The sequence below is a fragment of the Opisthocomus hoazin genome, chromosome 2, assembly GCF_030867145.1.
Source record: "Opisthocomus hoazin isolate bOpiHoa1 chromosome 2, bOpiHoa1.hap1, whole genome shotgun sequence".
NCBI lineage: Eukaryota > Metazoa > Chordata > Aves > Opisthocomiformes > Opisthocomidae > Opisthocomus > Opisthocomus hoazin.
Genome location: NC_134415.1, coordinates 18,254,953 through 18,270,832, shown reverse-complemented (window position 1 = coordinate 18,270,832; position 15,880 = coordinate 18,254,953). Strand labels below are relative to the sequence as shown.

At 41.1% G+C, this 15,880-nt stretch overlaps 1 protein-coding gene across 1 annotated transcript in view; it reads right to left on the bottom strand.

The window, feature by feature from the left end:
• The window catches only part of ZFAND3 (zinc finger AN1-type containing 3), a 145,188-nt gene that overhangs the window by 22,148 nt on the left and 107,160 nt on the right, over positions 1–15,880 (bottom strand). Inside the window, 1 exon segment of the mRNA XM_075412803.1 lies at positions 2,297–2,467. Within this exon segment, the coding sequence (XP_075268918.1) occupies positions 2,297–2,467 (171 nt within the window).

The following is a 15,880-nucleotide window of genomic DNA, read 5'->3' as shown; positions in this document are numbered from 1 at the left end:
TATTATGTTCTATTTCTCATCACCCCCTCCCCAGGGCTTTTGATCTCTCTGGTCATTCATGACCTAATGCAACCTAATTTTACAGACAGTATGGCAGAGTTAGCGAGAATGGTTTCTAAGGCAACTTCTTTAAAAAATGACAAAAGCTACACGCTGATAAGTATTGGCAAAGCAGCTCAGGTGACGTGAAGCTGAGAGGACCTGTGTTGCTCGGTGGTAGGGTTTTGTTTGCTTCTCATTAATATTACTATTAAAAGTGAGTAGTGCAGGCTATGCCTACTTTCACATCACATGAGAGCATTTCATTATAGGTAACAACACATCTACTGAATACAATATTAACGAAACATTATAGCTGCACAGATAAACCACAGATCTGCAGTCTTTTCAGCCCTGTTGTAAACAGGGAAATAGACTCCTGCCTCCCACTTCTCTCATTAAATGTGCGGAATAGAAATGTTTCCTATATATCCTTGGAGCTATATAGGATGTAACATGCAATGTAGGAATGCAAATTTTCATTTCCTCATTTATTGTTGAGGAACTCAGAATTTTTTGTTTCATATTGATGTTTTATTAACACATTTTATGAGCTTTAACAGAATTATTTCCATAAAGTTGTATATATTCAGTAGAAACAATTTAAAGAATAATTCCTACAACATTTATAATGCAACAATGTTGAATTACCTCAAGAAAACCTGAGAGGAACCAACCAGATATATCTGTCATCCAGTTTATGAAAAAAAGGCAGGTCTTATTTTGTAATTTTAAAAACAATACTAATCAATGGAAGGACTTCTAAAAAGTTGCTTTCAGCTTCATCGCTCTTGCATACCTCCAATTTTGCAGAATGCAGGAAAGATTAATGATACAACAAAATCACTAAGTAATCTTTTGAGCAGCCTCAGTCATTTGATATGTGACTGCAGCAGACCAAGCGTAACAACTCCTGCCTCCACCATGCTGAACAGAAAGAGCCGTACCAAAACTGTCTCACTTATAGCGCTGTCTTCAGTTCGACAAAAATCTTACTGGATACTTCAAAGTATCCAGACACATGATTTCCGTAACAAGAATTTCAACATTACAGCTTTTGATTTCATGTTTTGTGGCTTCACAGATAACGTATGTTAGTTATAGCAGTGCTCCAATATCTGAAACAAAGCTTGTCTCCTGTCCAAAAGAGCACAACACAGAAAGGCTGAAGACAGACAGGTGCTGAAGAAAAGATCAAAGGATAATATGGATTCTTTAAAGCTTTCTATTGCTTCTCGTCACTTGACGTTTTTTCAATGCAGAATTCATTATCTGGGTCTTCGTAACTAGCTTAGCCAATCCTTTCTCTCCCCACTGCTGCTCTGAAGGACATGACTTCTGTCCAGAAAAGATCCTAATCCACAGTTCTGCACTTCAGAGGTGCAATGAGAATCGCACCTATTGTCTATGCAAATCCTTCGGAAATTATCCCCCTGTTGAGACACAACGAGGTAACTGAACAAACTTCTCCGAATGCAGCAATACAACCACAGTCAGAGAGCACAAGTGTAAGCTTTCAGTACCTTATTTTATGAAAAAATAATTACCAGGTAAAACTACCATGTGGATTACCACCAAGTCTGATAAGCACATTTAAACCAGTTATGAACGTAATTGTTCCGTGAAGGCGAGTGCACCTCCTCTGGAATCTAGTCACATTATTACTTCAGAAAGATTACTTGTATGTAATATGAAATCCCAAATTAGCGGTCTACATGAGATTATCATCCTCAATTCAATTAGCTGAACAGTGTCCTCAACCTCAGAAAAGCCAGGATGATTTGAAGTGTATGGTGAGCAAGTTTTTCCCCCCACCAGCTAACTGTGAGAATGAAAACATTTTCCACTAGAGGTTATTTTGGGTTTAACTTTTTCATAATAATGTAATTATAAAATGCAGAATTTAGGCGCTGACCTATGTTCCTTGAAGCTATGTAAAAACCTTGTCATCTTTGCGTATCTACTGATGTGCTTTGTGTTTCTTCTCCTGTCAAAAGGGTATGATGCTCTCCTGCCTCATGGGGACTTCTGAAGCTAAATTCATGAACATCTGAGATCTCTCGAGACAAGGCAGTACATCAGGGCCGAAGTTTTAAAGGGGAAATTACAACTTTTTGCTACCAGCGGAAGCTATAGCTTCTGTTTCAAGTATCTCTGAAAGATACAGAATGCAAGCATTCTCTCCGTTTCCACCTCCGATATGGATCCGAGCACGGCTGCGTTAGAAAGCCGGACGCTACTGGCAAACAGTACTCACCACAGCGACACGATCCCAGTTCCTGCTGTACTAGCTCCAGTTTTGTTTGGCACTGGAAGCATCGGCGTCTACTCTTCTGTTTGGATCGACTGGTTTCTTCAGGCCTGTCATTACTGTCATCCAGTAGCCGTGGCCGTTTCACAGGAGAAGCCTCACTCTCCGACTGTGAATCTGTTGTGTTCACAACAAATATTTTAGGAAAAATATTAGAACTTCCTTGCTGAGGCATCCCTTTGGGCAGATTGAAGGTATATTGCTTTCAGCTGGGGTCACCACCAAGCAGTGTGATACTTCCCATTCTATCGCATATACACATTTTCTTAACAACGAGCATCAAGTAAAGGACAAATTATCTTTGTTCCCTATAAGAACCCCTCCTGCTGGCAGTACTGAATAGAAAATGAACCGATCAGCTTCCTTCCAGCCACGGCTGGGTCACGGATGGATACATGTAGGGTACACACCAGCTGAAACAACTGCAGGCTTCATCTGTCATCTCATTTAGTTTCTCCTATGTGCCTCCTTCGTTCTCCCTGCACACACTAACTGCAGTAGGCTGCTGATGAAACACAGCTGAACACGGGTTTGACGTATTTCCTCCCTGGGCAGGAGGGAGATTTTTAAGGCACAGCATGTAAACTATATCTCTTACGACTGAAGGCGGTACATGAAAGCACCACATCGCACTTCCCTCTTTCCACGTGGATAACAATTTAAATTTAAATTAGCGTACACCAACAATACAAAGCCACAAAAAATAAGCCCAACCTGTACAGGCATGCTATAAATTCAAAGAGCTCAGCCATTTTTAAAGAACTAGTCAGAATACTATTTGCATTAATAACTTTACAAATTTCAGCTTATAAGAAAATAGCATGTGGAAAACCCCAAAATTTCACAAAGAAGTTAAAGTTCAGGAAAGTGTAACTTCAGCTAGTGTAGTGCCCTTTTTTTTTCTTTTACAATGGAGAGTATGTTGCCCAGGGCTCTAGAGCAGCACACGAAATGCACACCACTGACTGGAATGTGAGATGCCCAAGCCTTATTTTTGTGGCACGTCGGAGGCAGCGGATTTCAGCAGATCTGGGTCAGATCAGGCTAGAAAAGACATTTTCCCTTCCCAAACCTGTGCGCAGCGGAATATATTCTGTATTTCTTTTTAACAGAAGCTGCAAATAAATTTAATCCAAACAATTAAATTGTTTGTAGTAGTGTTGCAAGCAGACCAGCGGCTGAAAGCCATTACTGCCATCAGTCAGCGTTCTAGTGCAAGACGGTGATCAAGGGGGAAAAAAAAGCATTAGTGCAGTTAAATCCATTCTGAAAGGACATTAATCCAACAAATAAAGACAGCTGCATCTTTCTGTCAAGACGGTAGCCTACTGAACATGTTTTCACCTTTGCCTGGTGGCCTGTACTTATGGGAAACCTGTCTACTCTGTTAGCTGTCCTGGATTAGCCAGGAAAAGATAACTGCTGTGGCTAAAACATTGTCCATATCCTTGTTACTTCAATGATCTTATTCGGATCCACTGCTTTTCAATATCATGACTTTCCTGGACCAAATGTCTCATGAAGTCAGACTAGGAATGCCTGCTAGCCTCTCCCTCCGGGGTATGCTCTGTTAACCTTCTCTGGTTCCTCACATGCAGTACAGACTAACCCACCTTCCTCACCTGGGTTTCAGACCTTGTCTCACAGTGTTTTTCCAGTTGTTGGACTCCAACATTACAGCTATTGCGAATATAAAACTTACTTCACTTGGGTCTACTTTATTTCTGTCACACTGCTCTGCAGATATGCTGAAAATGCAGTGGCTTTTTGTAAGTACAAAGTCCCCGCATCTCACATTTAATAAAAAAGTGAGCTGCTTTCTCTACAATATACAGGTGATAAGTTTTTATTAAGCTGCAACAATTTTATCTGATGTGTGCCTCAATACAGCCTTCTTTTTGATCAATGTCATGGATTACAACTCACCCCTTACAAAATACATCTATTAGGTCTAAACTAACATTCAGAACGTAACGTACTCCACCTCTGCACGCCTGGCTGTGCAGGAGCCTTGGCAAGGAAAAGAAGAGAGTGCATAATGAATTAATACAGTTACAGAACAACTAGTACTGTCTTACATTAAATCTCTACAGAAGATGATCCAAGAGGAAGATCCCCTGAGCAGACTGCAGAGATCGCAACTCATACTTGGAGGCAACAGTCCCACTATTCCGACACTTGTGCTCAGAGCCCAGCAGAGCAGCCTGGCCTCGAACGTGGCAGGGTGCACCCTTCACCAGGCTGCTTGGGGACCGTGACCTGGCTGCCTCGGGGTTCAGCAGGAACCTCTTCCAGCCCGCCTTGTTGCCAAAGATGGTGAAATGCACGGTTTGTACTTTGTTCGTTACGCAGCGGAACAATTGCACTGCTCTGTTGAAATAGCCACCCTCCCACCCACCTTTACTTCTGGAAACACAAGCCATTCTGGTACTTCTCAGAGGCAAATTTGGCATTCTGAATTAAGCCGATGGAAACCATACCAGTCTGCTTATAATAAAGTCCAAATAAGGGATTCATGTGCATGAGTAAACCAGTGTCTAATCAGTTAATGAAGCCATGTGTCTTAATGAGGAAAACAGATACCCCAAGTCAGGCTAGTAGTCCTATAATTAAAATATTCAATTACACATTTCCTGTTAATTGGTGATGACTAAATTAATATTAAAACAGCATGGCTAATATGACATGAAAATGAAAATTTAGATACCTAATTTTTAAAAATGCTTATCTTTTTGCCATAAATTAGACAGTGTTAACACCAAGGTAAAACTTAGCCTGACTCTCCGGGACAGCAGCAGCTGTCTGATTGCTGACCGCACAGCGCCTCGAGCACGCAAGCACAAGCTAAGGCTCGTTACAAAATGGACCAACAGCACACAGCCTTACGTCTCCTTACAGGCAAGGAGCAAGGAGAAAGCACAGACAAGAATTCAGAACTTTCAGATTCAGTCCTGCACGCATTTCTTCCAGACCATGCTGCCTTCCGCAACACTGACACAAGCAATACAGGATGCAAAATAAATCTTTCAGCACCTGGAATCTTGCAACATTAAACTTCAGAGATCTGACAGCAAAAGGAAATCGTCATGCATTGCTTTACTACCTGGAGTGCAGAAAAAAAATACCTACGAACAGGGTGAAGTGCTGCAACTAGAGTCAAGAGTAAATTCTCGGTGTGAACTATTCCACAATCAAAACTGGCTACAGAGAATAGGATTCCTTTGGCCAGTGACTGACAGTGGCTTTCCTTAGAAGGATGGTTTGTGCAACAAGAATTACTTCTTGCTTTGCTTTTAAGAAACATTTTCCACACTCAACTTGCATTTCAGCGTTTCACCTAAACCAACAAATACTCAGTCTGAGACAGGAAAAAAAAGATAAAAGAATGCTTTTCTTTTACCTGCAGATGTCAATCACAAAGCTTTTCTGTAAAAATGAAGAAAAACAACAACAGAGACATCCCCAAAATTTCACAAAGAAATTGCTCAGCGGAATAACTGCTATTAACACTCTCCCATCACAATTTTATTTCAGAGTTAAGAAACAAGGATTCTTCTAATCTGTTTCTGTTGATGGAGATTCTTAATTGTGGTGACTATCAAACTCCCATTTGAAATAAGGGAACGAAGTAATTTAGCTGAGCAAGACTGAAACTGGAGGCTTGTCTGGAAACAACAAACAGAGTAGCGTTCTTAAAAATTCTGTTATGTCTTGGACAGAAGCTCGCATTTGCTCCTTACTGTCTCTCTTCTCATCTTCATTACTCATGTTCCTTTCTCAAAATTTTCCAACTGAATGGCGTTACGACTGTCAGAGCTGAATCCTGCTCTCTCACTCTCCTGTCACGGAGGAGTTTTCAGGCTGCATGCACAATCATGATGGCTCTTTCATGGCATTCTGGGGAGAGGGTGGGAAGCTCTAAACCCAGCAGGGACGTGGGCTGAGAAAATGTAACAGGGAAGGAGGAAGCAAGGAAAAGATGGAGAGTAGTAAGAGAAGAGAGAAAGAGGAGCCCTCCTCTGGTGCTGCTTGCTTCAAGAATGAGATGAATCTGTTTAATCTCTGGTTTAATGACAGCTTTTTGAGGCACTCGGGGTTTCTTTTTTTCTTTTCATAAAGAACCCATCACACTGACAGACTGACATTTATGATCTCAGCTGCCTGTGCAAACACCAGTAAGAGCAATAATTAATGAACCCTCAAACATCACTTCCATCTCCTCTGAAACTATTTTAGAAGGAGCTTGAGCTGTTAAAACCTCTGTCCATGAAGAGACTTAGACGGTCACAGACAATAACCACATAACAGGGATTAAGTAAAGTTTGAGCAGTATCTTGTTGCCAGTTTCTAGGGTTTGGTGTTTTTTTTTTTTCCCCTTCATTATTCCATTTTTAGATGAGGGATTACTTAATTCCCTTGCATGTTGAGTATGCATTAGATATTTCATCTAGAGGAAACTGCCTCTTTACAAATCTTTCCTATCATATTTACCAGAATCATCATTTAGAATCATCTCCTCTACTTCAAATGAACCTAAAATTAACACAGTTGTTCCAAACCCCATTTGCTTGTTGACTATTAATAGAGACAGAAATTCAAGATTAACTTCTTACGAGCCAAGTCTGACGACTGTGACCACCTCAGTTCCTCCCTGTTGTTGTGTAACGCTGTGAAAACAGATTTTGTGAAACCCTGATATTCACAGTGAGATGAACATCTCGTCTCCTCATGCAATTGAGACTGCAATTCAAAGCTGCGTCAGAAACCTAAGCGTGCACCTCTTTGGAAACACTCATGCTCAGAAGACATTAATTTCTTTTACAAATTCACCTCAATTTTTCTTAAAGCACTACAGACACACGTCTCAAAAATTCTTACACAAACCCTTTGGTAATATTTAACCATGCAATCTCTTTTCTAGTATCATCACAGTGCCCTTAGCATCCCAGAATGTTATGGGTTGGAAGGGACCTCTGTGGGTCCTCTCCAAAGAGTTTAAAAACAATTGCACTAAAACTCACTGTCCCTATACAACAGGGAGCAGGGAGACCGTGTAGCAACAGTCCCAGCAGAACTCCAGTCCCACCAGCCGCTTCTTCGCCTCAGGAGGCTCCCTGTGAAAACACTTGGAGACTATAAATAACCCCCAGAAGCTGCATTACAGGAAGTCACTATTTCTCATCAGTTACCAAACCCATTCAACAGTAGTTTTTTCCAGCCCTAATGAGTAAAAATAACCAGCCAAACAACAACAAACCCTAGCTTTTACCCTAGCTGTTTGAGACACGTAATGGAAAGACCTGCTGCCAGACATTCTAAATGCGAAACACTACTGATGTGCTTCAAACTCTGCCAGCAAAATTCACCTTCCTTCTTAGCAAGGGATTAACAAAAAGGCTTCCGTTACAGCCAGTGACTTAGAGTGTGTTTTTTTAAATGAACACTAAAAAACTGAAAAAATGAAAGTCAGCACGTGCATTGCTTTGAGCATGAGTGCAAGTGGTATTTCTGAACTCAAGAACAGCATGGCTTCATTTCCCCCAAATGACAGCTGGCACACACGATGCACGTGTTGCGAGGAAAGAAGAGAAGGATCAGACTTGCGCAGCACCAAGCACCTTGCTGGCACAGTGAGAACAGGCATTTGTAAGACACACAGATGAACCCTCCAGAGCATCACAGCACTGGTGCACGTGGCTAACCGGCAGCAGGCCCTACAGCGCACAAGAACAGTGCTACGCGGAAGCAAATGCGCTGCGTAACAGCATCGGGCTGCGGCTGGGCTGACGCAACTCACCCAGCCTGGGGGCTCCAGCTGACCACAGCCGGGACAACCCGAGACACCGGCAAGGCGGTCCCCCGGCCGCCAGTCACCCCCAGCAAGCAACCCGGCCTGATGCGGAGGGGCAGCCAGCCACAGCTACAGGTGACTTCAACAGGGACACTGATTCGCGCTGGGTCAGATGCGTACCCCCTCCAAGCATTAAGCTGCTCGTTCTCATCAAACCTGCATGTGAGATTAGGGTGTTTGAGACCTCAAGATCTTTGTGAAATTTGGTCAAAATAATCCCATAGATTGAGAAGTTATTGCAGGACAAACTATGGGGGCCCTGTTTCCTTAGGAAACCAGGCATCCGTGTGCCCCCCCCCAACTAGTCTACAAGCATTAACCTAATTTGTGTTTCTTATCACCAAACTTCAAAGTGTAACACTCTTTAGGTAAAATTCTATATACGTGTGCGCATGAGTATTAATGCACGTTATGACTTCAGGAAAAAAAAACCAAACATGGGAGCATAACCATATAATTGTTTACTGTAGGGGAGACGCAACACTGGCATGGATTGCCCAGGGGGGTTGTGGAGGCTCCGTCCGCGGAGGTTCTCAAAACCTGACCGGACACGGCCCCCAGCCTGCTCTAGGTGATCCTGCTCTGAGCAAGGAGGTTGGACCAGACGGTCTCCAGGGGCCCCCGCCACCCTCAGCCATTCTGTAATTATGAGATTCATAGACGGGAAAATAAAATTTAAAAAATTATATATTAATTGCTTCCTACCTCTCACGTTTTTTGTTTTCCTCTAAATCTGTGTTATCGGTACTATCATCCATCAATAAGGAAGTATACTGTACTGCAGTGTAACTTAATGAGGCAATTAACAACCATCTCTAATGAAACAGAAGAGACTAATCTAGTGCCAGTAACCCAGATGAATGAAATGCCACTGAAAATTGTATAACAAAATGAACTACATAGGCTACTGCATGCATTTTAGCCAAGTTATAATTAGAAAAAGTGTGAAAATCCTTATTATCCTTTCTTGTCAATAAATTCCACAATTACTGAATTAAGTGAAAAGCTAATTAGTTTTCATCTCATATTCACGCTCCTGTACTACATCTGTTTTCTACTTCAATTCTTGCATTACTACCCCCCTACGCTCTCCGATATCAGCATGTCTTTAGTAATGGAAACGTTCATTCATTTCTCAAACGTTTTTACTTATATACCCAATTGATCCAAACAAGTACATATTTAAGTGCATTCAGGCACCTGTACTGTACAGTTCCTTTGATGGATTAACTTCAGGCACTTCAATTTGTTGAAACACTTCCTAAGGCAATGGCCACCCCTGTTGCTGCCGACTGAAAAAAGGACCTCACTGACTGAGAAGACTCGGCGAAGGGGGTTCCCCTCCTGACTCCTACCAGCGGGTCAAGCCAGCAAACCCCCAGCACCCACGGCAACACAGGACAGTCCTGGACAGTCCTGCCGAGTGCTCGGCCGGGCGCTCCCTGCCCAGCTCTTGCTACATGGGCAAACAGCTGTAGAACATGTTTAAAAACAGCTGCTGACAGCAAAATCATATGCTACTGTGTGCAGGCACGAGACTAAATTCCCATTGTCTTGATTACAGGGGGCAATTTATGCAGCGTAGAAGCTTGATACTATTCCAAGGATGTTAAGGGAAGCTTGTTTGGGTGGTTGGTTTTTTTTAATAGCTGACAAACAACACCTAAAGCCCTTCAAGCCTTCAGACTATTACAAAGAATGAACCTTGAAAAGGCCAGAAAAGAAAAAAGACCACAACGCTAAACTCGCTAGTTTTCAAAAAAATATTTTACAGGTGTCAATAAGAACTTACTTTCTCATTACTGAATTACGTATTTCAGCAGCATACGGTTAAGGCTGGGGGAGGGACAAAGGCTGATTCTGGTGATAGTTAAAGTTGGGGAACAAATGCTATCACAAGTGGCCTAAATAATCAGAACAGGATTATTAAGTGAAGGAATTATACATATACAAAAATAAAGACAGTTAAATGGAAGAAGAGAAATCCAAGAAAGAAAAAAAGCTGGAAGACAACAATATACAAGATGAAAAAGTTATGAAGGCAAATCATGAACGTTCTGGCCATTCCACAGCATCTAAAGACTACTTGCTGGTATTCAAATACATGTATTTACATATATGAATATGTATGTACAAACACATACAAATAAGCTTACACTGGTTCTGACAAAATGGGGAATTCAAAAGCATTCAGCAATATCATAGTTTTGTTTTTGCTGACTTTAATGAGAGCCCTCATATGCTTTGTGAAATTTTCTAATATTGGATTAACAAGAATTGATAATGCTGTAAATATTGCATATTCGCTAGCCAGCTCAAGAGTGCATAAATAAACGGTGCTGCTCTGCTACAAAATCCTAGTAGCATACTCCAGCTACGTCCTCATCAATCAGATGGTACACAGCATCCAGCAAGGTAATTCTTCAAACTAATAGCCTAAAACCAGTTCTATATAGAAACTACTTGCTCTGTTATTTTTCATTCATACACTGAGTTTTTCTTGGTACACCCATCCCCCCATTGGCATAATGAGGGTTTTCCAAGGCTAAGACACAGAATCAGAAGAAGAGGAATTGTAAAGAACTCTTGCCTGCTAGCAGTGAAAAAAATACATTTTCAATATTTATCTTTCAGAAAACTTATTTGTCATTAACTGCAGAACCTCAGTGAGGCCATTAGCAACAAAAATCATGCAATGAGAGCCTATAATTCCATGGGCTGTAACTGATTAATGTTAGGAAAAAAACCAAAGAGCTCTTGTATTTTGATAAAAATTTTACTGAATGCATTAAGAGCAAATTCTGAAGTGTACAGTTAATCTATCTTCAAAAAACACTTGGTTTTCATTCAGTTATTTCAAACAGAGCTTAAAAAAATCAGTTTATATTTTGTGTTACTTTTTCTAGCAGTTTTTATGGGGGAAAAACAAGCAGCCCTGGCACAGCAGACAATTTCTGTACACCTGCTTGCTGTCCACACTACGTCAGAAGTCGTAGTGGTTTACTCGGCAGCTCTCACCGTTTTGAAAGGAGATGCTTGGGGAGCATCAATACCAACCTGAACCAAAGACCACACCTACACAACGGGAGGTGGAACAGACCTCCGGTGCAATAAAATAACAAATTTGAAATGATAAAATGCTGCGTGTGATTTGCTAAGGCACAGCAGTAAGAGAGCTCTCTGATCTGCAGAGATCAGATCAAGGTGCTGACTGCAACACTCTGAGGTAAAATCAATTCAATTCTTCAGGCTGACAGTAGCAGAGTTCCTCACAGATTTTGAGGTTAATGATCTCAACGATTCTTTGTGACATTCTCCATAGCATCTTGCTGTTGGGCAACCCAACTGAAATTAAAGCAAAGCCTAAGCTCCCCCAATCCTGTTCCAATATATATTTTTATTAAGTTTTAGGAAGTGGCTGTAGGTGGGAAACGCAAGACATGTAACCCTGATTTCTTTACCCTTGAAATTAATGGAGATGTGGCTTATTTAAATTTCTGAGCTGCAATTCTGCTATTTGGGAATGGCTTTCCAGCAGTCTGTGGGTGGATGCTGGTAATGAAACAAGGAATTCAGAGCTGGTGGGTGCATAATGCCAAGTCAGCTTAATAGACGTATATTCCCTAATAATTACCATGTACCTACTGTCAAAGGTCAGTTAACTGGTCAAAGAGATCCCGATAGTTCTGAAAACTAAACATGGCATGAAACCATAGAAAAAAAAATACTCAAGGTAAGGTTATTTCATTTTAATCAAAATGCACCTACAGATTACAATATTTACTCTTCCATTTCAACAAATTCAAGGACGAATCCTTTGTCATAATTCCCTAAGACTTTAATACAAAGATGTGGTCGTATCTGAAGAGATAATGATCTTTAAAAGATACAATTTTGTATCTGGCAAGAATTCCACCAACCAGACAGAAAAACACCTATCAGACCATAGAGAAAAAGTGGTGAGAAAGCAGTAAGGGCAGCAGCCCACATTTTTTTGAGGACAGCAGAGTATCTCATTTACCAAAGCACACTTTGCTTACCCTGCTCGTGACCACCAAGAACCCTGCTGCAATCCCAGCTCTTTGCTTTGTATCCACCATCCCAACTCTTCCACCTTTCCCAGAGTCTCTCTCAGCTCTTCTCTGCAACACTCTAGGTACGAAACGCTTACCCGTACTTCTAGAGCCTACCTGCCTCAGCTCTCATCAGTTGCTATGAACGCTGTTGAGGTTGGACTAAACACCTTTAACCATTCAAATCATATTTGCCTTCTGTTAGTGTCATTGAAAAAATTAGGTCGGAAGGGATTTCTGGGGGTCACCTGGTCTCGCCTCCTGCTTGATGCAGAGTAAATACCAAAGCTGCATCAGGTTGCTCAGGGCCTGGTCCAGTCCATGTTCAAAAGTTCTCAAGGACTCAGATTTCGAGCCACTGTGGGTACCTGTTCCAGTGCCAACTAGAGGGGAAAAAAATCTCTTGGTCTGCTGGCTATGCTCTTCCTAGCACAACTAATCCAGAGAAGGTGCTTACTGCTCTCCTATCATGTGGTACTTCCTTTAATTTGACATCAAAAATAATTTTCTTACTGGCTTACAATTACATGTGCACTCCTCTCAAGAGATCATTCTGTCCTCTTGACTTAAGCACGTTTTCCTCAAAGTTGTTCTCCTTTGAATGTGGTCTTTTTCATAATAGGATTCAGGAAATGGCAATGAAAACAGATGAAAAAATTTAATCAAGAGCAGCAAAAAGAAACATAGACAAGTGAAAGCTGAGAAATGGACCTACAAATAATAATAAATAAAGAGTCTTAAACAGGTTATTTTGTGAAGTAAGAATGAAAAAGGAAGGTTCAAGGGTGTAGCTGAACAGCACAAATGATAAAGGAAGGTGAATTTGGGTGATACAAGAGGATAAACAAAGGTAGTAGGAGTAACAGCTTTAAGTACCTGGAGGACATTCTCTATTAGGATGCTGGACTTGAAAACTCAGACTCTGAATGAACTGACAACATGGGACTCAGACAGCTGGGAGTACTGCGAGGTACACAGAGGTGTGTGTCTCAGCACCTGCTGGGAGGTTATACAGGCCAGGAGACCCTTACTCCCCATCTACATATACATTTTGATTATCATTTTTAAATTCTATTCTACTGGGGGTTTTTTTCCCCCCTCACAAGGGAGGAAGAGCTTGTTTCTCAGAACCTATGCACCCCTGTATAAGCAAAATCTGCTTCAGTGCATTGGTACAACACACTTCTGCCACTCACACCAGCGTGCACCAAATCTCACTTTCGGCAGGAGGCAGCTAACTGTAGAGATACACTGCTACACCACACAAGGGGGAAGCAGCAATCCTCTTTCTGAGGTCTTCCTGCAGTCTTTAGGAAGGATGCATTAGTAACACTGAGATCATATATGACTGCCTTACATGCCCTTAAGAGAACTAATCTGAGTTAGTACAGCTTTTTGAGAATACAATGCATACAATGGGAAACACCAATAAGCATGCAAATTATCATATTCATCTACTTATCCTATTCTGTAACAGTTATTTTTTTTCGTTTCTTAAGGCAAGCAATCCTTTCACAAATGGCTTCAACAGATTGATTAGAAAAACGAGTTACTCCAAAGTAGGAACGACTAGCACGATTTATAAGTGTCTTCAACACATTGCCTGTAGGCATTTCTAATTCATCTACACAGGACGGGAAATAGAGCTTCCACAGTCGCATTACGTTTTTTTGTCCCTTTGGCCACTTCAACCATCTAGCTTCCTCACTATGAACGATGCAAAGGAACACCTGGGAACCAGTACGTATGAACGTTAATTTCAAAGAAATACTGACTATGAAAAGGATGAGTTTCCATTCATCTCAGTTTAGTGTACTTTAACACCGGCAGATGTAAGCATTTGTGTCCCAAGAGCATAAGATGATAGAAAAATAATCTATTTATTTTATCCTGGCTGTACTGCATAGACAAGGATAGGAGTCACTGTTTTCATATGCTGTCATGCTGCTGCACACCTTTTCATTTCTGAATGGTGTATTTTTTCCACGTCAGAAGAAAATTCTCTTCAGAAGTAAACAGCATGTGCGATTAATGTATGAACTCTGAAGACGCTTGCAAAACTTCTCTTTAGATTAAAGCAATTAAAGGCTAAATTTCAAGGCATTTTTTTCCCCACTGTGGTTTAGGAAAGAGATGATTTAGATGTCTAGCACAAAAATGTGCTAGACTGTGACAGACAAAAGATCAAGAAAGACTTTTTTTGTGAATATTACCAATTACTGTGTGCTAACAAGCTCTTAAAAACCTTCCCAGGAACAGCCGAAGTTTTTATACTGCGGAGGCAATGACTGTCACAGCTACAGCTGAATTTCAACAAACTTTTTGATACACTAAGCCCAAGTCCATCTCTTTGGATTCTCCAACCACACTAGTTAGAACACATTTAGTCTAAAATGCATGTGATGTATTCAGTGTAAAAGATCGTTCAGGTGACCTTATCCACTAATTTTAATGAATGAGGGTGATTTTCTACAGCTGAACAAGGTGATAGTGAAAATAAATCCTACAGTTGCAGCAAGTCCTTACCTTTGTTTACAGATATGACTATTATGATCCTTACCATTAGGAGGATTTTAATCTACAACAACCATAACACTTTGAGAAGGCTCTTAGATAACCAGTACTGGCACATAATGCAAAGTGTATGTACAAAAAAAGCAAGCTTGAGTACATGTGCTCAAGCTCCTTTGAGCAGAGGAGGAAACCAATCTGTCCATCCAGATAGATACGGAAGCACAGAACAGATAATACAACACACCACAGAAATAGGCAATAAGATGAGATAGCAAAAACCCATCAACATACTTCATCTGATCATGGCACAGTGTCATCTCCCAGCCTCTATTAGCTCCTGTTGCATCAGTGCAAGTCCCAGACACTTTATTCTGTTTATAATTGCTGATGAGCCGTAATAAGGCCTCCACGTCTCAGCTCCTGTCCGTTCCACTCCAATGCCCACCTATTAGGTTATAACTTTTATTTACAGCCTTTCTTGATGCGCTCTTCTATTAGTACAGCTGGAAACTGAGCAGGGGAGAAAAAAGAAAAAAGAGTGTCCCTAATGGGCACTATTATTGCCAGGGCTGGGCGATTTATTCTGCTGCTCGAAGGCTGTTCTATCATCAATTTCCTGTTGGTGAGAGAGCTCCAAGAAGGTTGCATTTCTAGCACAATGCCCTCCAGAAGTCAAACACTAAAGAACACCTTTAAAGGCCCTTGGAACACCAACAAAAAACACAACTCAAAGTTGTTTTAATGTTATAAATCCCCTTCAATAATCTTTTGTATATTTTTTGCTCACTAGATTAACACTTAAGAGCAATAAATAAATTTAAAAAAAAAAATCTAATTGGTAGTGTACCAGGTCTTTTTGTCCTTACTTAACACAAAGATTGATGAAAAATGATCTTACAAAAGTAATGGTTTCTTGGTTTTGGCTCTGGCTGAAAATCTGCGTACTTCTATTCCCACAACCTGCCCTCTCTGTAACTCCTAAAAGGCCGTCCTCTTGATTGTATAGGTCCAGCCTCAAAGTGTTTCGATTTCTGGCACAGCTACAATCGAGCACAGGCCTTAGTGTAAGCACATCAATAAACCCGAACCTTC